At 40.1% G+C, this 25,657-nt stretch overlaps 1 protein-coding gene across 3 annotated transcripts in view; it reads right to left on the bottom strand.

The window, feature by feature from the left end:
* Window positions 1–25,657, bottom strand: part of ppm1e (protein phosphatase, Mg2+/Mn2+ dependent, 1E) — a 62,008-nt gene that overhangs the window by 15,785 nt on the left and 20,566 nt on the right. For all 3 annotated transcript variants that reach the window (XM_084940799.1, XM_084940798.1, XM_084940797.1), the window contains exon 3: window positions 2,176–2,297. In XM_084940799.1, the coding sequence (XP_084796925.1) occupies window positions 2,176–2,297 (122 nt within the window). The remainder of the gene's footprint in view (window positions 1–2,175; window positions 2,298–25,657) is intronic.

Below are 25,657 nucleotides of genomic sequence, written 5' to 3'. Positions count from 1 at the left end.
ATTTATATTTTTGTACTTTTTCTATTTATTTATTTAATTTTTTATGTTTATCTTTTTTCAATGTTGTATGTCTCAGCTGATGTTCTCTGCTCCTTTATAATTGCTCTGTTGAGAATAAATAAAGTGTTTTTGAATTTGAATTTGAAACGTAAAGTTATAATTTGTTGTTCACTGTAAGAAAAAACATCTCTGACATATGTTAGCAATACTAGATTTTTGTGACTGTTAGCAAATGATTGGCTGCACGACAAATCAAAAATGGTTAAAAACATGTTTTCAAAGAATAAATCATTTTTAATTAACTGATATTTGCACGTGCAATAGTCTTAATGTTTCCTACCATGAACCTCTGAATTTACTTCTCCTACAACTTTTAGAATTTTGCAGAAATAGGTCCATTGTTGTGGCATGGATAATGGCTGTCAGTTTTTTTTAACATTATCAGATTAGATTTTATTGGAATTTGGTGCTAATAATTCCATAATTAGGCATCTCAGTGAGATGCCTGTTAACATTTTAAATAATTTGTAATCATAGAGACAATTTCCAGAATGGAAAAAGCTATATTTTATAGCTATATATAACTTATACACACATAAGTCGCTCAGACTCTGAGTAGCAGAGTATCTTTTTGTCTAAATATAAGTAATTATGTTTGAAGATTTTGTGGGGTTTGTCATCTCCTTTTTGCAGAAATGATTAAAAACCACAATAAGTTACATTAGAACATACACTCAACGGCCAGTTTATTAGGTACGCACTGCTTGTACATTGTTTGATGCTTTATTTCTTTATGCAACAGAGTCAACAAGATGCTGGAAACATTTCGATTTTGCTCATATGGACGTGATAGCATCACACAGTTGCTGCAGATTTGTTTTTCCCGTTGAACCACTAGATGAGATGATTTAAGCTTTTTTACATGGTGTGTTTTCCTGCTGGAAGCAGTCATCAGACGATGGGTGGACTGTGGTCATAAAGGGATGGACATGCTCATCAACAGTAGGCAGGCTGTGGTGTTTAAATGATGCCCAGTTGGTAGTAAGAAGCCCAAAGTGTGCCAAGAAAATATCCCCCACACAATTACACCACCGCCTGCCTGAAATATTGATACAAAGCAGGATGGAGCCATGCTTTCATATTGTTTATGCCAAATTCTGACCCTACAATCCAAATATAGCAGAAACCAAGACTCAAGACAAGACAGCAATTTTAGTGAGCCTGGTGAACTGTAGCCTCAGTTTCCTGTTCTTAGCTGACTAACTAGTGCTGTTGCTGTAGTCCATCTGCTTCAACATTCAGAGTTGCTCTTCTGCATTTCGGTTGTAACAAGTGGTTATTTAAGTTACTATTCCCTTCCAGAACTGATGCTCAATGGATATTTCCTTTTTTCCGAGTATTCTCTGTAAATCCCAGAGATGGCTGTGCAGTAGATCAGCAGTTTCTGAAATACTCAGACCAGTCTGGCACCAACAACCACATCACCAGGATTAAGAGAGCAAGCTACAGTTGAAGGACTCCCTTTGAAATGAAACTGTTTTCCTCATTGATTTTTTCACAAATCGATCAAAAGGGCTAACAGAGCAACACTTTAGACTGTCAATACTGAACGGCTTCCTTTACTTTAGTTCCCAAAGGAACTAAAGTAAAGGAAAAAACAAGTCATAAATACATCATTCCAGCTTATTTAAAAAAACACAAAAAAAACCCCAAAAAGACAGTTGCCTTCGAAAACAGCTGGCAATGTACATGTTAAACAGCAGTTCTTTGGGACTATTTTTGACTAATACATATCTCGTCCTCTGCAAAACATGACAGCTGACAAACTGACAGCCTAATTGCAGTTTGAGCAGATGTTGACTGTTGAAGGTAATTTGTATATCTTTGCATGCTGTGTGTTCTCCAGTATACAGCTGTCATGTAGCTTGAAAACCATTTTGATGTAAATATGCTGGCCATTGTTGGATTTAGCACATCCTGGCTGACAGCTTTGGGTGTGCTTTGGAGTCTACTTTGTGCCCTCTAGCGGTCAAACACCTCTCCGTGCAGCTTTGTGGGGGAGAACTGGGACAAAGCCCTGGTGGTTATATGCCTATGTGCATGTGTGTGGGATGAAGTGAGAGAGAGACCTAATTTGTGCGAGAGAGCAGTCTCGTGGGCTCCCTGGGGACTCACGTGGTAATGGGTCAGCTCCATCTTCTACAGTCTTATTGAGGTGGTGAATAGAGAGGTCAGTCTGCAGGAGGCTGTCTGCTGTGGCTCTGGCCAAGGCGGCAGCCAGGGAGCACGGGCAGTTACTGTGGTGAGGAGAGACGACACAGTTAAGAATGGGTCAGAAAGAAAAATCATCTCACATCATTGACTGACAGCATGATCTAGGTTTATTAGGAAATATATTCAAGGATCCACAATACTAACATGCCGGAACAAACAGCATTACTGATGCTTTCTTGGAGCCTTAACACAAACAAGTTTTGGCAGGTATTATTGGCTGGTTTTGGCTCGTCACAGGTGTGGGCATCAGCACAGATACTGCATATCTGATTATAAGTAATAAGAAATGACAGCACACAGATCTCAGAAATATACATCTGTGGTCATTTTTCTGCTTCAGAGCAATCACATTTTTACATAGCAGTAAAATTATTAAAAGTTTAATTTTTATAATAAGTCATGCCATTCACGTAACAAGGCAAACCCGCACTCTGGCAGGCTGAAAGATGATCTAAAATTGCAGTTCCTCTAGTCACCACTTGAGGCTGGCTCCAAAAATGAGTCAGTCCCGATAGACTCCCATGTTAATGAACGTGTTTGCAGCCTTGTACAAAAAAGGGTTGGGTCTCTATGCACAGTTTCTTCCTTTATATTAACTGTAAGGTAGGCGATTTATTTTTCATCCATTTTCATCCACACATGCATTTGCATACTGGTGAGGCTTAATCTTCGATATGGCTTTCTTGATTGACATATGTGGTGTAACTGCTAGCTATGTGCTAGGCCTCACCTCTACTATTCGGGTTTTTCAGTCATGGATTATCTTCTAGGCACATGATGCTGTAGGGTCAGTGAATAAGAGCTCAAACACATAAAATCAGTCGGGGCCCATTTAACAAACACAAGGCTAATCATCAATTTCACAGCAAACACTTGCCAACGGGTCAGGGAATACAAATTTTTTTTTCTCTAGAAACCAGAGGTTGTATCACGTCCAACATGGTGGATCACTCTTGAGAAATATGACATCACATGAAAAGCCTAAACAGAATTTATTACATGAGTGATTCTCAAAGTGTGGGGTACCGCCCCCTAATGGACACTGCTGATGAGCTGTACGAGATATTTCACAATAAACAAAACACCTTTAACTTTACACTTTGTAATTCTGTTTGAAATTAACATTAATATTTGAAATATAGGTATAAAATATAAATCAAATATTAAATACAGAGACCATTTCTAAATAATCACAGTTAAACAAAGCCATGGAATTTAAATTACATGTTTTTAGAGCTAAAAAATGACAAAAAACAAATCACAAATGAGAAATCACTTCATCTTGGTTTGTGTGTGTGTGTGTGTGTGTGTGTGTGTGTGTGTGTGTGTGTGTGTGTGTGTGTGTGTGTGTGGCTGCAGCATGATTCAATTTGGGCACTCCCTGAATTCTGATATCATGCATGTCATCTGTGGAAAGCCCACGTGCGTATTTGCCTTGAAGGATTTTAAAATTTTATAACACAAAGTTCTGCTTAGTGCAGCAGAATATCACAACATCTGGCCACATCTGCGCACGCTGGAGGAGGTGTGCCTTTTTCTTAAGGTTAACGAGAGCTGGGGAGGAGGGGAGGAGGAGGAGAAGGAGTGGGAGGAAGCAGAGGAGGGTCGTTTGAAGGACTGAAGGCTTGCTGTACATGAGTCACCACGATAACTAGGCCACATCCAGATGCAGGTAACCATAGTAACCTAATGTCTGGATGGTCTCCATAGCACTCAAATTAACTTGAAAATATATCTGAACTGAAGTGATGTTAGCTCAATGGCTTTTTAATTAAGGAGCCACAAGCAGTGAAAAATGACTCTCCTGAACTGGACTGATACAATAATCTGATCTGGTCACACCTGAAAATCCTTCAAGCATTCACACAATCTAAAACTTCCGGCAGGTGTGTTGAGAAGCTCTGATTTTGGTTACATGATTTGTTAATGAAGCAGTAATGTTGGTTTTAAAGAAAGCAGGGCATGATCGAACAAAGGTTCAAACCAGGAAACAGCACCTGAGGCTGTGCACTCCTCTGGGGGTGATTCATTAAGTGGGACAACAGATGGGAGGCAGCGAGTGTTCAGAGGTTACTGTGCTGAAAGAGAAACTTACAAACTGAAGTATATATGTGTCCAAAAAAATGTCATGCTATATTCTAAACATATTCTAACACCCTATGCTTACATCAACAGAATATACACGGCACACCCAGACTACCAGCTATGTAAGGCTGTAATAAGCAAAGTGGTACTTTTGAGAAGTTTCCCTTCAATGCTTTCTGTGCCTAGAGATCAGTCGCTAACCTCCAGTCTCTATTGGAAAATGTGTATCCAGCAACTCGTGGGATACACACGGGTTGCTGGAGTAAATCTATCACAAATAAGTATAAAGTGTTGCACTGAAAACCTTGTGATTGCTTTGGTTGCTAGCAAGTCGGCATGGTCGCCTTCAGTTTGAATGGATGTCAGTGCCTCGTCTGCAAAAAGATAGTACTCGATCAGCTGTAGTGAGGCTTTCTCGTCAACGTAAAAGTTGTGCCTTACCAATGCAATCAAACATGTTTCAAAAAGCAATAAGTTAGTGTCTTCCATGACCAAAACAATCACAAGGAGGTTTCCGTGCAGCAAACCACTCACCAGCTGGTTGGGGAGTACACATTTCTCCCTAGCAACCAGAGGTTGCGAGTGAGTTGCTGACTGGTCTCTATACCTATGATTGAGGACACTGGATTATATTAACCTGAAATCTTTTGCTAAAGTTGACCAAGTACTTTTGGTACCTCAGCCAAACTCTGCTGCAACTAAAAACTGACAAAGATCACTGAAAAGTGAAAATATTGAATCAAAGTAGGTCTAAAAAACACTAACGACACTGTTTCCCAAAGAGTTGAATCATTTTTGGGGGGATGCTGTGCACATGTGTGGGTGAATGGAAATGGAGATAAACTAACCCTTTAATAAATTAAAGATTAAATAATGTGATTAATAAATTGCTCGGAGACATAAATATGTTTAGTTATCTCAGCAAATTTCTGGATGGAGTGGCCATTCAACTTGCAGTGAACTCAAGAGCATAACAGGTCAGCACTGGAGCTGACCAACCCCAGGACCAAAGACTCTTTGGGAGGCATCTGACGTGACTGGCTTTGTCTGACAGAAGTGAAACAAAAACAAAAAGTCCAGGGCTGGTTGGTTAACAATGACTTGAACCTTCAAAATAAGAGCGAGAGCACTCTCCACCAGTTAATCCATGGTCCTTTCAGATAGATAATTTAAAAAATGTCTTGATGTGGAGAACACTTAACTCAAAGTTTTGTTTTTAGATGTTAGGCAAACCCCAGACTAGTGGGTAAAAAAATCTGTTGCACATCGCTACCACAATGATAACTTGCTGTGGCTGGACATTGTTTACTATTTAGTTCAGCACGTAGAAAATTGACTAATTCTAATTAGTGCTAAACACAATAGGTTTTGTGTCTGTTTTAGTGCTTAGATTTAAATCTAAAAGCACTTATGGTCAGGTACTTTGTTCAAAACAAAAATATTTCAGCATCACTGGGATCTCCAAAAGCAGTTGCAGAACAACAACAACATCATCTGTACCAGATGTCAGTAGATTTTAGTCTAGACCTCGATCAGCATTTTACAGCTGGGTTGTTCCTACATCTAAAAAATGATGGTGTCCAAAAAGGCATTTTGACCTTTCACCAGAGAAAAATCACCAGCACTATGTTTCTTTTTAATAACCTTTGATTTATTTAAGCTGAAAATATGTTTTTGTTTATAAAATGTCTGCTGTGTAGACTCTTAGTTTTAACTATATCAGCCTTACATATATAATCACTCCCAAAGGCTGATTTCGACCACATCCTGCTTGTGCAATGTGTCATTTTGAACTCTGTTTCTTTGGAGCACAATATATCCATCATATTTTAACTTCAACAGATATACTGCATAATGTTCCATATTAATTTAAAATGTAGCACTAGGGCAACTGAATACAGATAATCTCTGTTGGACACTTTCAGTACAGTACTCAGTGCACTGCATTTAATTTCCCTCTAATAAATGAGCTGGGTTGGCTGAGTACAACGCAGGGACATATTCTAAAATTAAATACAGTCAGTGTGAAAGGGGCCTCTGTGGCTCGTATGTCATATAGCATGGGTTTAATCAATGAAAACTCAAAGCCAGCGGCAGCCAACCTCAACATTTTTAATTAATTCAGCTGTACTCTTGCTAACAGAGACAGCTAAGTGAGTTAATTTCCATGTACGACTGAAAAGATGTGTGTTTTTACTAGCAAATACCATTAGACGACTCTAACAAAGTGTGGTCTCATCGCAAGACTGACCTCCCAAGCACATCAACAGCATGAGCCATTTTACTCGTACCCATGGCAACATGGTGTCCTTTAAAGTAACAAAGCTTTCTTGTGGGATTAATTATGACAATGCAAATTCACAACCAGAGGAGGTCAGGGTGGATGGGTGGGTCCTAAATACATTAGATTTTAAGTAGACGTAGCTTTATTTAAAGTATTTTAATTCATGGACTCAAATGAAAGCTTCTAGAGTAGCTTTGCATGACTCATAGTTAAAAAAAAAAAAAGCACGTCTCCCAGTGGTTCATGGATCCATGTTTTAGTATTCTGGCCATCGCTGTGGTGTTTTTGTAATAGTGGCTATAAATGAATAAAAATGCTGAGGTATCAGCTGATGCATTCACTGACTGTGCAGGTATGAGGTGTAGATACTTAAACCTGCTGAGTTGGATTGGTGTGAAACAACGCATTAATAAAAGAGTAGAATTTGTCTTGTTGCAAAGGCATTTAGTGCAATTTATCACACAGCAAGCCATTTATTTGTTAGCTAATTTAAAACATAATAAAATCCCAGTGGGTGAGTTTTTTGTTATAAAGGGGCAAAATATATACTTTTTTGTATGAAGCTGCAGATGTAGTTTTGGACTAACACTCCTCAAGTGGCCACAGGAGCAGCTGCAGTTTTTTGCATTTACTCTGCAGCCACTTTTTTATGATGAGATATTCCCTTGATTATTATTTGTCATCCATCACGTTGGAGCAGTTTATTTATAGATTAGATGAAAACAGTTGCACCTGCACATAAAGTCTTAATTTACATTTCATGTTGCCAACAAGAAGCTCTAATTTGCTTTTTACATTTGCAGTTACAACCTGCTGTTGCCTCTCCTTTCTTCCTGCTCTCTCAATACTTTACAGTGTTGGAGAAAGAGCCATGCCATGGCAACCACAAAAACTACAAATAACTTCACTGACGATCATCTTTACAGAAATAGTTAAATATGTTGAAAAGGCAATTACTCATTCCCATCCTGACACTGAGCTGAATATATCCAGATAGAGTATGACGTATTCCTGTAGCTTCACGACAGACTTGAACTCTCATGAACCTCAGGAACTTTTCAACAAAAGAGAAACTTTATTCGTGTTTTACTGTACTAACACGACAGTCCAGAATCTGTGATATCTTGCAGCAGCTTTAGGATCACAGTCCTGTTTACTTTATAGTTTAACAGGTTCATTCAACCTGTAATTTGTGTAAAAATTACAGGTTGTATTTCCCTGATAATTTATCATGACTCAAATGGAATCACATGCTATGGCCTTTCCAATCACTATATCTCACTTCAATATTTGAGAGACTGGAAGGAGGAAAAAAACAACAACTCTTTGATTGATTACAGCATAAACACCTGGTATATACACTTAAAAAAAACAAAACTCATTTATATCGGTCACATGTGCTCAGTGTCACTCTGCTGTCCTCTGTGAAAAGATGGGGCTGCCACCGGTGCAACCTACCAGTTCTGTAGCGAACGCCAGGCCAGCTCCACCCTGATGAAGTCTGATCCTGACAGTTTGGTCAGAAACATGCACAGGAGTATCCACTGGAGGTCATTTGGCAGAGCTCTATAAGCACTCCACGTGTTACTCCTTGCACAAAATATCTCATACTGCTGCTGGGTTGAATCCCTCTAGCTGTCCAGCTCTCCTCATGTCTCTTGATATCTCCTCCACTCACTGGGAGACATTGCAAACCCTCTTGCATCACCCTGGAGAAGCTGGGCAACGTGTCCAACCTGAATTGCCTACAGACATCATCTCATGCTACTAACAGTGACAAGGGAACCAGCACAAAGCAAAGAGAGCAACGATGTGTGGCCACCACCTGAGAAAACATTGTCACTTTGGGTTGCACCAAAGCAGCTGAAATGGATTCACAACAGTTTAAGTGGACAGATAAATATCACAGAAGTTTAACTGACCAGATGCTGTAAAAAAGGCTGTAAAACTTTTTTTGAGGTCAAAGGCCAAAAGAGGTAGGCGGTAGGAGGCTGAAGCATATTCAAGGTGACAGGGTGAAACACAGGTGCACAGACGAACCATCCGAAAGCTAACAAGCCTTTAACTTTTGACTTCCACAAACCAAATAAGTTCATCCCCAAATCAAGGTGAATGTTTTGGAAAGTTTGAAGAAATTTTCTTGACAAATCCTGGAAATATCGTGTCCATGAGTTCAGAGCGGAGGAATGGACAGATAACCCAAAAACCTCATGCTTCTGTCCACGACTCACACCACTGAGGAGAAATAAAAAGGCAAATTAGCTTGAAACTCTTTACTGTGTTTTAAATCTTTTTGGTTTTTATTCAGCATCATATTTCTTTATCTGCCTGACAAAGAAAAAAGTTTTATATTACATGTCCTCCTGTAGAAACTTGTCTTACATTAGGTCCTTGATGCTGCTCTCAAACTGGGTCAAGGCCTAGAAACATGACGAAAGGAGTAGTAGACGCCTGCTCCCATAAAGCAGCATCCACTGTAACCTCATGGGTAAACTTCTCCTTGAAAGTGTAGACGCTGTATTGGTGAAATATCTAGTTCTCATTCTTAAAGCGCAGATCAAAGGAAAGAACAACACTGTCTAGCCGTAATGTGAATTTAGTCATCTAAGCCTGCTGCCAACATCAGGTCAAAAGATATCCTTGAAAAGGAGGTCTTTGAGTTAGAAATGTTTCTAAAGTGCTCCCAAAATATCACCATCACATCTAACTTTCTGCGGTAGCGGTGGGCTGTTTCACTTTAGTAAATGTCCCACCAAGCACCGAACATTTTCTGGGTTAAATCTGCCTGTCACTGCATTTATTTAGCCCAGAAATAGTCACTAACATCGGATTTTGTCCCAATTTAGCCTAAGATCGGCATCTTTTGTTTGGACCACAGAGATACAACCATGAAAACGATGATCATAGCACGTTCAACTAAGTCAGTCAGACATCTCATTAACTTTGAAACCTGGAAGGTTAAAAGCCATCTTTGCAGATTTGTCCCTTTCCACTAAATTTGCCTGAAAAGGTGAAAAAAGAACCGCCCTTTCAACCAAATCTCAATGTGGTTTGCGACATATGCCAAAGCTATCTTTTCAGCGACTTTTAGAAGTGTGGGTTACTGTTAGAGGAATGAATCCAATGAATCCAGTACAAATATTTTTATTGTTTTTATACTTGCTGTGGTTTGTTTAGTGTGTAGGTTTTAGCAGTTAATTTTGCTCTCTGTTTTATGTTGCATGCTTTTAATTTGCACAATTTTATTGCACAGCTTATTTCATTTAGTTTTACACCCTACCTGAGCCCTCACCTGATTAGCCACTAACTCAGTCTTTTGCTTTTATCACTTTTTACTCTGCAGAATTTTATTAGTTTTTTTTTTTTGCCTTGCATGGCAATGTTGAATTTTGTTAATATCATTTTATCCTTTTGCTATGAATAAATGTCTTTTTAGCTGTTATTCTTTGACTCTGTTGACCCCCATGTTGCTTTCTCTTGGCTGCTCTCCACCAAACATAAAAAAGAACCGCCTTCCCCCCTTTCTTTTACACAGTCATCTCCCATTAGAGACATAATAATGTGTTTGTTGAAAACATGAGGTGGGGAGGGGGGGCTCTTATCTGGTACTGAGTCACTTCCAAGGTATTTTCATGATCACACAGGCATTTAGCGATAAGAATATGTTTTTTGTCTCCCTCCAGGGCAAAACCAGCAAACTCATCCAGTATTTCCACAAACTGTGCCCAGGTCTGTGTTATAACAGCTCCTCTGTTCTGCTTTTTGCTTTCAAAGCTGCGTAAACATACAGCATACTCCATTACTGGTTTAAACAAAAAAATTATCTCTTTAAGGTTTTTAAGGAGATTTTAATGGACATAAAGAAAAAAAAAAGGTTAGGATTGTTTTCCTTTCTGTTTGTGATTTATTCTTCCACGCTCTTTGAAGTAATTAATATTCAAAGGGACTGCACACTGTGTGGGTTTTCTCACACAGTGTGGTGAATCCAAATTAGCCGTAGGTGTGGATGTGCATGGTTGTCTGTCCGGGATGAATGACGCCTCTTGCTCAGTGTCAGCTGAGGGTAGGCAACTGTCTGCAAGATAGAGCAGGAAAAGCTAATTGATGGATGGTTGATTATTACTCAAGGTGTCAGAACCTGGCTGAAAACACTGTTAATGCAGTAAAGCAGAGAGATGTGCTTTTACTTTAGTAACTCTTCTTGATTGCTTTCCACTGTTTACCTAAAAATTACTAGATGCATAATTAAAATAAAGACAGACAGAGAAGAGGGTGGACACCAGGAAATTAGACAGTACGGGACTGTCCCTATTTGGGCTTCTCCATCACCAGCATCCTCTCCTCCATGTTTCCATTCATAGAAACCCATATTTTCCCCTCCCTCTCTCTCCCCTCTCTCCTCCCTCACTCTCGGCTGGCTGTTGGGGGTGGATGCTGAGCTGAGGAGCTCTGATTGGCTGCAGGTCACACAGGAGAAGACGTGACGCACCAATGACAGTTCCCTGTGGCTCATGCATCACAGTGAGGTCATGTGGAGCGGAGGAGGATTAAAGCAGGGCTTAATCTCAGTTCATACCATCACACTGCAGCGGCACGACTGACTACATGTTACTCGACCTGCGCCGGTTCAGCCGGGCTAAAAAAATGCTTCTTTAAAATCAATCTGCAGGCGCTGCTCTGCCTTAGTTTACATATTCTTCCTTCTCATTATTCTTATGTTATCTTATGTTTTTTCAGTGTGAATCTCTGAAAAGTGAAAGGAACAAATACATAGATAAAATCATCCAACATGATTGGAGCACAGTAATACTGAGAAAGAAGGCTGGTGCTTTGGATTAGAGTGCCTTGACTGGTGTTTGTGGTACTGAGCTTGCCACTTTACTGGTGACCTCGAGACTTTGTAAAGGACAAACTGGTTTCTTGAGGAAGAAGAACTGCAGTTTTATTACAGCTTTAATATGTGTGTGATTTTCAGTGGATACTTGGTTACTTTAGAGAAGAGCAAGGACATCCTGGACTGATTTTATTTGTCCAAGTAAATAATGCTGCTGGTTTGGGAAGCCGGGGGTAAAAGAAATAATATTTGGAAGCAGTAGTTAAAAGGTAAAAGCCTGAGACTGCCGAGCAAACAGAATCAACCTAATAAATGTACTGAAAGCATTCTGAAGCTCTCAAAAGTGCTAAAATTTCTTCATGAGTCATATGTCTGTGAAGGTTCTCAGTCATCCAGGTGATCGTAGTCTAAGGAGTTTGGAAAGAAAAGCGTCTGGACTTCTTTAAGCAAGTCTTCAAGCAACTTAAAGAAGTCCAGACGCTTTCTTTCCAAGCTCCTTAGACTTCATGAGTTATAGTTTTCTAGTTTTACTGATTCAGTGTTGCTGTGTTGAAACACTCTTTGTGGGGTTAACTAATACCACACACAAACTGCACATTGCCTTCACTCACTCAGGCCTACAGACCGTTTGGAAAAATGTGCATTCCCCAACCAGTTGCAGAGTATTTGCTGGCAGTCACTAGTTGAACTCAGTTGCGTACGGTTCTCTACCAGAAAACCACCTTCTTTTATTCCTCCAGCTGCTGGTGGAATACACATTTCTCCCTAGCAACCGGAGGTTTCCCCTAGAAACCGGAGATTGTGTCACTAAGGCCTTAGATAATCAGCATCCAGTTTGTTAATGTCCTAATGTGTGTGGGGCATGGGGAGGTAGATCTGGATGGAAGGTTTAATATCACCGTACTGACTGTAAATGTTTCACATAAAAAAGGTTTTGTCTCCCATTAAGTGTCAGTAAAATATTAGAAGAAACCAGGCAGAACCACGCTCAGGTAGGGGCAGCCATCTGCTGTGATTGGTTGGGGGTGAGGGAAGGAAGACGGGACAAAAGACATGCTGTGAAGAGTTGTGTTAGAGATTACTAACAAGTAGTAATTTAATTCATTTAGAGCAAAACAGATGATAAAGCAAGGCTTACGTTGGGGCTGGCTTTGTCTAGTTTGTGATTGATAAGTCTATACGGGCTATTCAAAATTAACTCTATTCATGATGATACAAAAAAAAGAAAAAAAATCCTTGTAATAAAGGCAAATATACTGGAGACTATTTGTTGTATTTCCTTTAAAATGACTTTGGCTGTTGCTGACTGGATTTCCCCTCTAACCCTTTCATCTTGCTGTTGCTGGACTGTGATTAGAAATGAGTAAAAGATTTGCAGCTGGTATGGTGGTATGCTTGAGTCAAAGGTGATTACTGGCTTCCCCCCGTGGTCCTTAACTCAGTCTGTGGTTGCTTTTGTTCTCTCATGTGGTCTCTGCTGCGGCTGTGTTTAGCTACAGTCGTGCAGGGAGCTCTGACAGGCTGCTCGCAGTGATAAAACTGGAGAGCTCTGGGTGGATGTGTTAGCAGATGACTCATGCATGCAGCCATGTTTTTTCCTCTTTTTTTTTTCTACCAATGCTTTCTACAAGCTTTTTCTTAGCCCCGCAGCGGAGCAACAAGGTTGTTTCCATAGCAACATGGAAGCAAGTGACTGACAGTCGGTGGTGTCAGTCGTCCTGCTGCCAAGCCCACAGAACAAGCTCCCACTTCATTATTCTAAATATTGAACCTTTTCTGTGCCAAGTGGAGGTGAGAGTGGAAATCCACGGGAACTCACTGGGCTCCATCGATATGTTCTGGTTTGGCCGCCGGTCCCTCGTAGCAGGCATCCCTCATATTAAACCTGGAAGAAGGCAGAGCCTTTTCTAGCAACAGAGAGAAAATCCTCAGGCTATTCCCAGCCTTACATTTCCAAAGGAAATGTTGAATTAGCCCGTCCCTAACAACTACTGTTATGTGAACACAGTATTCTCAAGAGGACCTGATAGGATTACATAACACAAAGTGTGCCAGGAAGCCTTAAATCGTGGCATTTTAGTACTGCTTCTCCCTTAAGATGGCTTTCAAATGACTTTGATGAATTAATTTGTCTCCTCAGTCCACACACACCATGTGGTGCTTTAGTCAGTTACTGGGGCCTTCTGGCATTTGATGGCGAGTAGCAGGAATCCACTGATGCCTCTTCTGAATGCTCCAATATCAAATAATTTGCTTTCATTACATCTTTTTCTGCTAAATCAATGGTAAAGCTTGGCGTTTTATATTTTTCCATTCAGGATTTTTTCATGTTTTAAATTAAAACCATGTCGTAGTCTTAATATGTGTTATTAAGCCAAAAAAAAAAAAAAAAAACCCAAAAAACATAAAAAATAAATAAATCACCCCTTTTATTCTTCTAATTTACCTATATAAATGAAGCTGCCAAAATATAATAACCCAACATGCATGTACAAGTTAAGCACTGTATAATCACTTGATAATAAACACTTAACAGTAATTACTGTTTTTGTTCCTCTTTAAAGGATAAAGCTTGTGCATTTCCGCATTATCGACAAATCCTATTAAAAAGCCATCTTGCCCTGGTAAATCTTTAAAAATGGGTCAGAGATGTTATAGTTTCATTTTTATCAAACTGCTGCATGATTCCCTAAAACAACCTGGCACTTTAGTTTTTAGCAGACGTTAATAAACAGATTAAATCGTTCTTTTGTTGTGGACTACATTCAGCCGTGAATTAAGGGACATTTGGTGCTGTGGCTGCAAAGCAAAGGATGGATACAATGAGGTTGGATATATGCAATTTCCTTCATGTAAGCGGGCATTTAAATATAAAATAGAATGTGTGGTGAGAGCATGCACACCTCCAGGATACTACTGCAGGTGATACGAAGTCTTTCCAGTTTTCCATTCTGTAGTTAGAGTAAACAGAGCTGAGGAAATATTGATGCTTGAATTGGTTTTAGAGGAGCTTTCATGGTTGCAGTGATCATGTATTGACTAAAATGTTGGAAATTTTTTGGTTCAAATTAAAAGAAACCAAGTCAGGAAACAATCAAGGTGCAGCAGCCTCCTGTTTTAAAATGAAACCTGTGGTGAGGTTATCCATCCAACCTTTCCTACTCTCTTTGTGACTCTAACAGATAAGATAAGATTTTGTAAGTTACTCCAAAAGTTGGGAAATTCCTCGAATACAGCTGCCAAAGCGTGAAAAATAACCTTAAGAAATAATAATAATAACATTTAAAAAAAAGACAAAAAGTTAAGAGGTCAAAAAAAACTAAACACTAATAGCCAATAAGTAGCTTAATAAGTAAAATCTAAACATTATAAATCGAGGCGCTGTCTGTATTTGTCCTTGTGGAAGCAGAAAGTTTCTCTGCTGCCTGAACAGTAATTGGTTTAGAGGGTGGTCTGGATTCATTAATTACCTACAGTCATTCACTACAGACATTGGGACGACCTCTGCGTCAGCTGGTGGAGAAGCTTTTAAATGGCTCTATATAGCATTAGCATGACTTTGATCTTTAGATCAATCTACTCACTATAAAGGAAAGTCAAAGGTCAAATCTGATATGATATTTTAAATCATATATGATACTTTCTATATGTTGACAATATACACCACAAGTATCATAGTTTCTAAGTTATAAAACTTTTTGTCCATTTTATGACCAATAAATCATTAAGCTGATCTTCAAGACTTTGGTGGATTTCAGGTAAATTTTAGTGGGTTTTTAACACAGCCACACTCCTACAAGGTTTTACCAGAATTCATTCAAATTTTTTTTGAACTGTTGTGTTTGTTTACAGACAGAATGACGTGCACGCTAAGGAGGTTCAAAACAACAATGTGCAGCACTGCTGTAATTTTGGACACAAACAAAACTGGAAAGCTGAATACCAGAAATGTCTGGAGGATTACTGACGATGCATTAGCTGGTATATAATGATCTACTACCTCATGGCTAGCTCATAGACAATGTAAAGTTGAATGTAGCTACAACAACAAGTATGTTAACTGTCGCCATCTGACTGTAAAACTAATCAGGACCCGAAATCCATTTCCAACCACGGGTATGCCCCCCTGCTGGCCTTTAAAAACGCTACAGATTTAAAGCATTTCCATGTTGGCTTTGCTTTTCAGACCTGGAAGCTACGTCCATCATATTTGTGTCGGCCAGGAGATGGGACATCAGTACCCCATCTCCACCTCCTGGAAACCAGTCTGTGGCCTCCAGTTACAAATTATGTCGCCAGGGAAACATGGCAGCGGCGATTTACTGCAATATGTTGGCTTCACTCTTAATAATTATAACAAAACTAAAGTAATAACATGCACTAGAAGCATTAATGATAAAAACCTAGATGTTGTGTAACAGCACCATATCTGATAACACAGTGACACTATGAGCCTCAGCTACAAAGACTCTTTGTGCGAGGCAGTGAAACAGAGGTGGTTCTGTGCAGATGTGTTGCCCATCCTCAGTCAACCTGAGCAGTGTGATCTGCCACCAGCTCTCATCAAGCTGCAGTCAAGAAGAAAGTGTGCTGCGTTTGGCCCTTTCAGCAGCTCTACCTCATAACCTGCGTGCCTCTCCGGGTGTTTTCAGAGCTCTGCTGATGTAACATGGTGTGCCTCAAACAGAGTGGAAATGATGGACCAACTGTGACTGCAGACGTCACACAGTGCTGCTGCACACACTCGCAGTGGCATGTTCCACTTACGATGAATTGCACAATGTTGGCTGCAGAGAGGCGTGTCTAATCTGTCATAAAATTAGAAAACTCTTCAGAGCCGCAGAATTCGTACAACCGCCTACGGTACATCTGGGACTGCTGTGTAGGCAGCGGCTCTACTACTTCAACAAGACATGGCAGTAAGTGGAGACTTAAAGGTGACACACTCTGAGGAAAATGAGCCGTACAGCTCTGCATGTGTCATGTCATTGAAGTGGTTGTGTGTCTGTAGTAGCTGAGTGTAGTCAGTTTTCAGATAAGCCTTGAGCCTGTGCTCAGCCTCCGCAGAAAGACTGGGGAACTTACATGTAATTCCCTGTGAGGTTTTTGAGCAAGCCCAGCGCTGCGCTGCACAAAGCCTTAAGGCAGCATTATGTAATCCACCAGCTGGATCGTTGGTGGGTTGGTGAGGGCCTACAGGGAAGCCACATCATGTCCTGACCTCGAGTATCCTTTAATTGATCCGCTTTCTCATAAACAATAGTGACATCTGAGACAAGGGAGTGATCAAGCATATTTTGAGCTGGCAGATATTTCAGTCTCTGCTCTGCATTCAAATCACAAAACAGAGACAGACCTGCAGTTTATTTGATTTAGTTGCTGTAGTGGTGCTGTAGCTTAAATGCACAGATGGATGGCTGGGCTGTAGTTTCGGGAAAACATACTTCTCTTTCTTGAGATGAGAACATCGAAACCACTTTGTGGTGTCTCTGCCCTAAATACTGCCCGGACATTGGGTTAGTTTAGCATAAAGACTGGAGGCCAACAGCTGGTCTGGCCCTCCAAAAACACACCTAACGACCCCTCTAGAGCTCACTAAGTATAATGAGAAGCGATGGAGCTGAAAGTTGCAGGCTGTGGGAGGGGTTTTCCATCTCAAATCCCGTAACAAACATCCTCAGTGTTACTTAACACAGAAAAACAAGCCCTTCACAAATACATTAATAACCCTAAACAACTGTCAGCTTTTAACATGTTAGCTGATGTTCTATGTTTGCGCATCAGTTTGGCATGGTGAGAGCATTATTTAAACATCAACAATGTGTATTTAAATATCGCAATAGCCATGATGACCCAGTGGCAGCTAATGAGGAATCTGGACAAACAAAAAGAGCTGTTGCAGTGGAGAAAAGGTCTGTCAGAAGGGTGGATAAAAGCTGCTCGGAACAGTTTAGTTTCTAAACTAATTTAAAACTGGCACAGCATTTACATTTAATCTGGTCTTCATATCTTTCTTGTAAAGCTTCTTAAAGTTCTGTTGTTGGATGTTTTGGGGGGATATTTGCCTGATAAGTTTTTATGAGTGCACTCTTTAACTTTTTGTCAAAGAAGATATTTTTTAGTTAGTTGGGCTTTACCCCAAGGTGAACATGAGGTGCTCACACTGCCAGAAAGCTTAAATGCAGCGCAGACATCTCCACCTGTTTCTGCCATGAGCTGCAAGGTTTTAAAACTGTCAGTAGAGCCAAGAGGAACATTGTGTGTGGGCTCATCACTTCAAGAGACTCTTTTGACATAATTCTATGTTGTTAGGTATATGAATGACACATGCTTTACAGGAGACCTCTTACGGTCATTTCCAGCTCTATGATTTTACTCTTTGACTTTACTCTAACCGCGCATGAGTCACAGTTATCCTGAAATCCTGATTTATCTCAGTTCACCCCCTATGTGAAACAAGCTGTTTTTGCTCCTTCCTCTTAAAGACAACTTTCTTCTGATTGGCTGCCCCTCACAAACAGAAGATCTCAATGTGGTTGGAGCTGCTGTGATCACAGCTAGAGCTTTGATATCACAGCGATCCAAGAGTTTAAAACAGCTAAGGTTTATTTGTACATATTTGGCTCTAATTATTTGAAGAATGTAGCAGAACATGAGGAAAAGTGGAATATGTCCCATTTCAACATGCTGTGCACATGGGGGAAATAATTATTTGATCATCTGTTGAATTTGTAAGTTTGCACACTTACATTGAAATGAAAAGTCACACGTTTTTTATGGTAATTTCATTTTAATGGAGAAAGACAGAATATCAACCAAAAGTCCAGAAAAAATTACATAAAAGTTATAGATTTATGTGTATGTCATTGAGTCAAAAAAGTATTTGCTATCCTACAACCCACCCAGAATTCTGGTTATGTGCATAGCTGTCCAAGGAATCAATTTCTTCCGTTCCACCACTATAAGCAAGACCAAAGAGCTTTTAAAGGATGTCAGGGATAAGATTGTAGGCCTGCACAAGGCTGGAGTGGACTACAAGAACATCAGCAAGAAGCTCAGTGACAAGGTGACTACTGTTGCTGTGATTATTCAGAAAAGTAAGAAATATAAAATGACAATCAGTCACCTTCGGGCTGGAGCTCCATGCAGAGAGGACCGAAAGTGATGTTAAGGTGCTGCTATCTGTGAGGTGCACTCCAACCAGAGCCTACAGCAGGCGAGGGTGTGATTCATACCTCTGTACCAAATTCACTGAGGCTGCCAAGCAGAAAAATTGCTCTCGAATATTTTTTAATCATCTTCTTAAGTTGTTGTAAGACATAATCATTGTTGTTTTTAGTGATTTTTTTTTTAAGATTTATTGACAATATAACATCATATCAGCACTGCTCACCTCTAGAATATTTTTTTTCTCTTTAACTAAGTGATTTATGCTGATATAGTTGAAAAAAGAGACTCGAATACTGACTTTAAGGCTGTCCAAAGGGAAGCGAATAGTGCAAAATGAAGTGTGCCTTCAAGCCTGAGTGTGTGGACGATCATATCTCGTACATCTGTTTTTTTAAAACACATTTTTAAATCGCTCAGAGGATGACATGCTGGTGATTTGGAAGCGTTCCCTGCATACTGATGTGGAACCTGTGGCTCAGAAAACAGCTGTGAAACCTCTCACTTATAAATCCAGCCTCGACCAGGCGTGCCAAAATTTAAATTCAAATTTTCTTTGTATTTTATCATTTCATTATTGTGAGCTTTCATCCGTTAAACGTTGTGTCATCACCACAAGCCCTCGTGCATGTTTGATGACTTAAATTGTATTAAAGGCCACAAAAAGAGCAGCGACCTTTACTCTGAAGCTGAAACTCTGATTCATTTCACTTCACATGAAATTAGCCGCGGATGTTCCCAGTCTGCAGGGAGACTCAATCCTCGTGTATTTGGTGACCTCCCCTGACATTTTCTGTGGTATAAATGAGGCTAAAATTTCAAGCTGAAGACAATTTCAAACTCACTTATCTCTTGCGACACGCCTTGAAACATCGAAATCTAATCTTTTCCAAAATCACTATTCTGGATTTTAAGATGTGCTTCTTAGTCACCGAAGCCAAATCTCAATTATTTAAAAACTGGTTCCCAATTGTCAAAGTGTGCAATCATCCATCCATCCAACTTGAGCTGGAGCCTATCCCAGCAGTTATGGGGCAAAATGATAACCTACTAGACCTGCTAATAGAATGAGGCTTTAATGGTATTATCCATGTACAGTTATAAATGAACTGTTCATTTACTATAATGATTTAATCTATAAACAAAACTAATTTCAAAGGAAACCCCAGTCTGATTGCACAGCTGCTGGATAATGACACATCAGAGGCCAATCTACCTTAAGAAAACAAATATCAACAGCCTCAAGTCTGAGTGTGTCATCTGTCGGGGAAGCCGGCTAACGGTATGGTGCAATAAACCAAACATGCCTTCAAAGAGAAGCTAGGCCTATTTCTACAGACTAAGAGGCAGCAAGACTGCCCAATGAGGCACCAGAGGCAAGTTTATTGTAGCGGGGCAATACTCTTGCATAAAAAACGTCATGCTAGGTCTGGATGAGGGAAATGAGCCATCACAGATACCGTCTAATGGCATGTGAGATGACATGTAGAGGCTATCCCTCACAGACATGAATAGATTTTGTGGTTTCCCCATTTAGCGTGCTTTGGGCAGAAGAGAGATTAAAACTGCTGTTTAAAGAATCACCAAATAAAAAACAAATGTTTGCACGTTTTAGGTTTCACATTTTTGGGGGATTTTGGACTGATAAAATAAGACATTTGACTTTAGAGAATTTATTGAGAGCATTTTTCAGTGTTTTGCAACATTTCAAGATTTCTGCAAACTCACTGCTAACTAGGACTTGATTCGGTGACATTTAAAGTCACCGTGGCTTTCTTCTGTCACTGCCCATCGGTTTTTATTTCTACAAACATTAAATTCACAACCTCAGTTATCTCTGTATGACCCTGCATTAGCATACAGAAAAAAGCCTGATATCGATTCAATTCCAGGAACAATAACTGCACTGTTTGTTTCTGCAGGTGCTCATTCAGATTCAGATAAAACAATCTTGGTTTGTGCACGGCTGCTTTGGGGGCATTCGTTCAGCAGCTTTCAGGCACATTTTTCAAGGTCAGACAGGCAGGGATTCTGGACTATAGCGTGAGATGAACTGCTTTGCATTCAGTTCGTCTGCCACAGACATATGACTCATCATTTGAATTATGGGCACCTTGTGTGAACAAAGATGCCCAGCACTTTCAAGCAGCAGCAGCAGGCTGGAAGAGCTTCTGCAAAAGCATCCATAATGCTGCAAAAGGAAAAAGGAGGACACTGCACACTTTTGAAGGTCATTGCACTTCCAAAAATGGGGCCTCTCCAGAGCTGAAATTAATTAAGGCGCCTGTTTTAGAGACATCAATGTGAGCCACTGCTGGAAAGAGTCTCCATTCTTTACAGCCCAGTATGAGTCACAAACCGTGAACCTGCCACGCTGTAAAACTGGACTGTAAGTAAATGCTGCTCCGTTATCCTGAAGCTCATCTTCTTTTAAGAAAAGCAATGAAAATATCTTCAGTAATTTCTGCAGCTTCACATAAAAGATTTCTATTTTTAAGCATTCAAACCAACACGGCTCCAACTTTTAGTTGTCCTCTTGTAAATGTCAGTAAAAGGTGTTTCTTTTTGAAATACCAAACACATTAGAACAGACATGTCTCACTGAGTTCTTTTCAAAGAAGAAACTTATGTTGCATCTCTCACACACAAAGGGAAAGTGCTTTTCACACAGTAAGAAACTCCAGTTGATTAACTTGATGCTTAAAAATATCAGAAAACAATTTTGTGAAGAACGTGGTAATAATCAAATAATCTAATTGTTTTTTGATATTTCCAGAAGCCAAAAAGCTTAAGGATACTGAATATATTAGTTTAATTTTGAAACAAAAAAACACCCAACTTATTTTCTTTTACATTTTTTGAAGGTGTGGTTAGAGATGTTTGCTTAAAAGCCTGACACGCCAAGATCATTTATCTGGATATATGAAATTTTAAAAGTATGCTGTGAACTCTTCACCATGTCTCTGGTGTTTTGTTTTATATCTGGAGAACACGAGGAAAAACAATGCAGGATGTAAGAAATGTTGCTGACTCGTGTGCGATCAAAGATATCACAATGTGACAAATATCAAGATTAGCTTTGTTTGCTTCCATTAAAAAGAAAAAAAACCTCCACAGGGCACATTTGGAGGAGGTCAGGACGCTGCTGCGATTAGATCTCGCCACATGTAAATGCAGCGTGACCACGATCTAAATACAAAAATCCACCCATCAGGTAGAAAGGTCACCCAACAGGGCCTCTTTCTGCTAACTCACACAAGCCCAACGAAAAGCAATAAGTAGCATTATCTAGGTACATTATGTTTGTCTGAAAGAGGGCTACTGATGCAACCACAAAATGAAAAAGTAAAATGATAAGTGTAAGGCTTTAAAAGATGAAAGTTCAGGAAGAATGGTTCAAAACTCATCTCCTTGTCTCGTAAGAAGCTAGAGGAAATGCATGATGGAGGTTGTTGTGGTTAAAGGAGTTTTTAAGAGGTAGTTAATTTAAAAAAAAAAATCCATGAGGTGGCAAAAAATCATTTTAAGTGAACTTAAATTGGACACATTACCTTAATAATAACTATATCTGCTTCAACAACACCTTGAAGGCCCAGTTGAAGGCAGGGGAAATGCAGCAGTTCACTTACTTTTTCAGGTAAGTGATCATTAGGATCATTAGAAGTGTTTGCTTTAGTGAGACTGTGCTTACAGGAGTAAAAAGAAGCTCAATAATTGGGTCACAGAATGACTGTGAAGCTATTCCCAGCACAGGCAGTTAAACTACATACACAGATGATGGCAAATACTAAATAGAAATGAAGGCCTCAGTAAGTCCTTGTCCTCTAAAATGACTGGATCCTGTGCACGAGAAACGAAAGCAAAATGACCAGGTTTGCTCCAAATGTCTCACTGATGTGTTCAGATAAGGATGATGAAAACAATCCAATGCTGTTTATTCAAATTTTACATTTAGAGCTGCCATTAACAAACTCCACTTCCTATTAGCCCTAGAAGGCTAAACGTTACAGCTCGGCAGACGAGGGGAAGGGCAGAAGGACAGAGAGGGTAGTGTTTTTTAGCTGAAATAAAAATGAGAAAGCAACTTAAAAAAAGAGGAAGAGAAGTTTGGTGGTGTACACAAATCTCTGAGGTGATACACAAAACCACAGATGTGCTGAATGTGTCCCTTAAAGCAGAAGAACTTCTTAAATTAAACACGTTGTGTGTTTGTGAAGAAGACTGGCTTTGTAGCACATGACAGCCAGACTCCGGTTCCTGTCTGCGTGCAGTTTGCATGTCCTTTCCATATTTGCATGTTTTGCCTCTGCGTGCTCTGCTTTCCTCCCACAGCTTCGGTCAACCGGACACTCACGCTCATGACTGTGTGGCCTGTGCTGGTTTCCCTCCCCAGTCTGCCCTGGTCATGTCGCATAAATCCATAATTAACTATGCATTCATAAAGAGGAACTCCATTTACTTCTCACAGACAGGAATGACCACTATGTTTGATGTGAGCCCAGACAGGCTTACCATTATCATTAGCCTCACCGCTTACTCTTAACATTACAAAATAAAGAGGGGTTTAACCTCAAAACAAAGACTCATAATTACACAGACTTTGTAGTCTCTCTGTAGAAGGGATGTGCATGATTTCCAGATACTGAGATAGTCAGAAATCAAATGGTTTATGCAAATACGCGTTGTATTAAACCTATATAAGAATAAAAGGCAGGACCAGCAGACTCAAACAGAGCTTCTTTCCATGGGCCACCAGGCTACACAGTAACCACAATAAACTTTAAGCAGTCACTGAACATTGCCGACCCCTGTGCAAAACCTAGCTTAGGTGCAAAATCCAGTAGTCAAAATACCTGTATTATATCCATCTATTGTACTGTCTACCTATGCCACTGTTAAAGCTGCTTTCATTAGTATTATTACCTATTTATTTAGTGTTTTTATTTATGTTAGAATAAAAATTGTTTCTTGCTGTTTATTTTAATAGCACAGCTCATCTGAACGCAGCGATTTCAGTGGAACAAATGTTTCAAATTCACATACATGATCTGACTACACTTGTGTGACACGCCAAGAAACAGACAGATGATGCCTGGAAAATGCTGCCATTATTAGTTTCACAGCTGACATCTGGAGCTCAGATGAGTCCACACTAATGTGTTACTAACAGCTTAAAAGAGAGGAAGGAGAGATGTTATCGCATGTGTACGTGCAAGAGTCGGAAACGGGTGTGAAAAAGTTGCCACCATGAGGCAGCAGGGATGCCTCATGGTGGTACTGGATGGGTGATGCTGCCTAAATCAAATACTGCAGGTTCAACAATTGCCAGTAGTGGTTGAGGGCAGTAACTGAGGCTGCCCTCTGTGGTAATCCCAGCGAGACTCTCTGATTAAAGGATTATTTCTGAAACTAATTTCAAAGGCTGGGATAGACCAGAGCAGCGCTTGGAGGAAAAAGAGTGGGAGGAATGAGAGAATGAGGATGAGGATGGGGATGCATGCGAAACAGCCCTTAAACGTGTCGAAGAAGAGCACTGATAACTCTCTAAAAGCTTCCAGCACTGTCTTTCATTGGTATACATTACCAGGCTGGTGTTTTTCTAAGGCAGGATGCCTCAGACTAACAGAAAAACCCCTTTAAGGACAGAGGGAGGCTCTCGCAGCCTAAAAAACACATCTTTAGTTTTTAGAGCTGCTCTAGAAAGCCATACAGTTACTTCCCAGAAGCCTCGATGGATATACATCTCCAGGGGGATCAACTCTCCCGGCATCATATTGCTCTGATTAAACAGTGAGAAGCCAGCGGACAGACAGATGGTAGCATGAAAAAGTAGGACTTCAAACATTCCAGGCAAACACACTTTTTGTGCTCGGGCAGATCATGAGTTTTCCTTTAAAGCTCACGATAACGACTTTTGATGGTGAGCGGCAGCTTTCACACAAGCGGCGAACGCGCCTGATGTTGTTTTATAGTGTGTGTGCGGTGAGGAAGATATCCGCTGTCTTTGAAACTAGTTCAGCTCAAAAGGAGGTCACTTCATTCTGAGACAGTGCAAGTGGGACTTTGGTGGATGTTCTGATTTGTCTGCTGCAAAGTGACAAAACCGACTAACATTTGCTCACTGTCAGTAAAATCCACTTTGAGCTCTGGACTGCAGCCTTATTTTCTGGATCATTGCTATGGTAATACACACAATACATTCCCTCTGTGACTTTGCAGTACCGTTGCTGTTGACGCATCTTCTCTGGCTCTCTGACCTTTATGATGTTCTAATTAAAGCAGAAAGAGGAACATATTGTCAGCTGTGCTCGACAGCCTGTGCAATGAATACAGCTTCATTCTGCTCTCTGAAGGTGAATGGGCTTCTTTTATTAACAGAACGCCTTGGGTTGCTCCACTATGAAAACCAAGGTCCTCCTACAATGTCAGGAATCTTTGTTGCATGTCTCTACTCGATTTCTGTCATGTTTCTACCTCTCGACTGATTCCCAGCCCCCTCTGCGCACTGTAGGAGTGATTGGCACTTCACAGGTTCTCTGTGTCACCAGCATAAAACTGCTGGTCCACTTTCACTATTGTACATGTTGCATGTCAGGTAGAATATCAGCAAGGTGGAGAAAAGTTACAGTGCTGTGAAAAGTATTACTGATCTCTTATTTTTGCATATTTGTCACACGTTTCAGCTTTAATATTAGACAAAATACCATTTTAAAATTATGATTTCATTTATTAAGGGCAAAAACCTTACTGGTTGTGCCCTACCCTATCATGTGACCTTTTGAGGTCACCTGATGGAAGCTTGAGGTCTCTGAGAAGGCATCTCGAGAGTGCATTGTAAGTGGCTGAGTTGGTGTCAGCCACCACCTCTGTTCAATGATGGTCGTTCACCTTTGGGATGGACATAGAAGTCCAGTCGCCTTCTTTTAAGCTCTTATGACAACTTGTGTTTCAGATCAACTTGAGCTTGAACTTCAGGGCATAAACTGATGGTCAGATATTCTCCTTCAGCATTT

The sequence above is a fragment of the Perissodus microlepis genome, chromosome 10 (assembly GCF_051167445.1).
Source record: "Perissodus microlepis isolate ML-2025 ecotype Zambia chromosome 10, ASM5116744v1, whole genome shotgun sequence".
Classification (NCBI taxonomy): Eukaryota; Metazoa; Chordata; class Actinopteri; order Cichliformes; family Cichlidae; genus Perissodus; species Perissodus microlepis.
The sequence above is the reverse complement of the archived record's forward strand: the minus strand, read 5'-3'. Positions and strand labels throughout refer to the sequence as shown.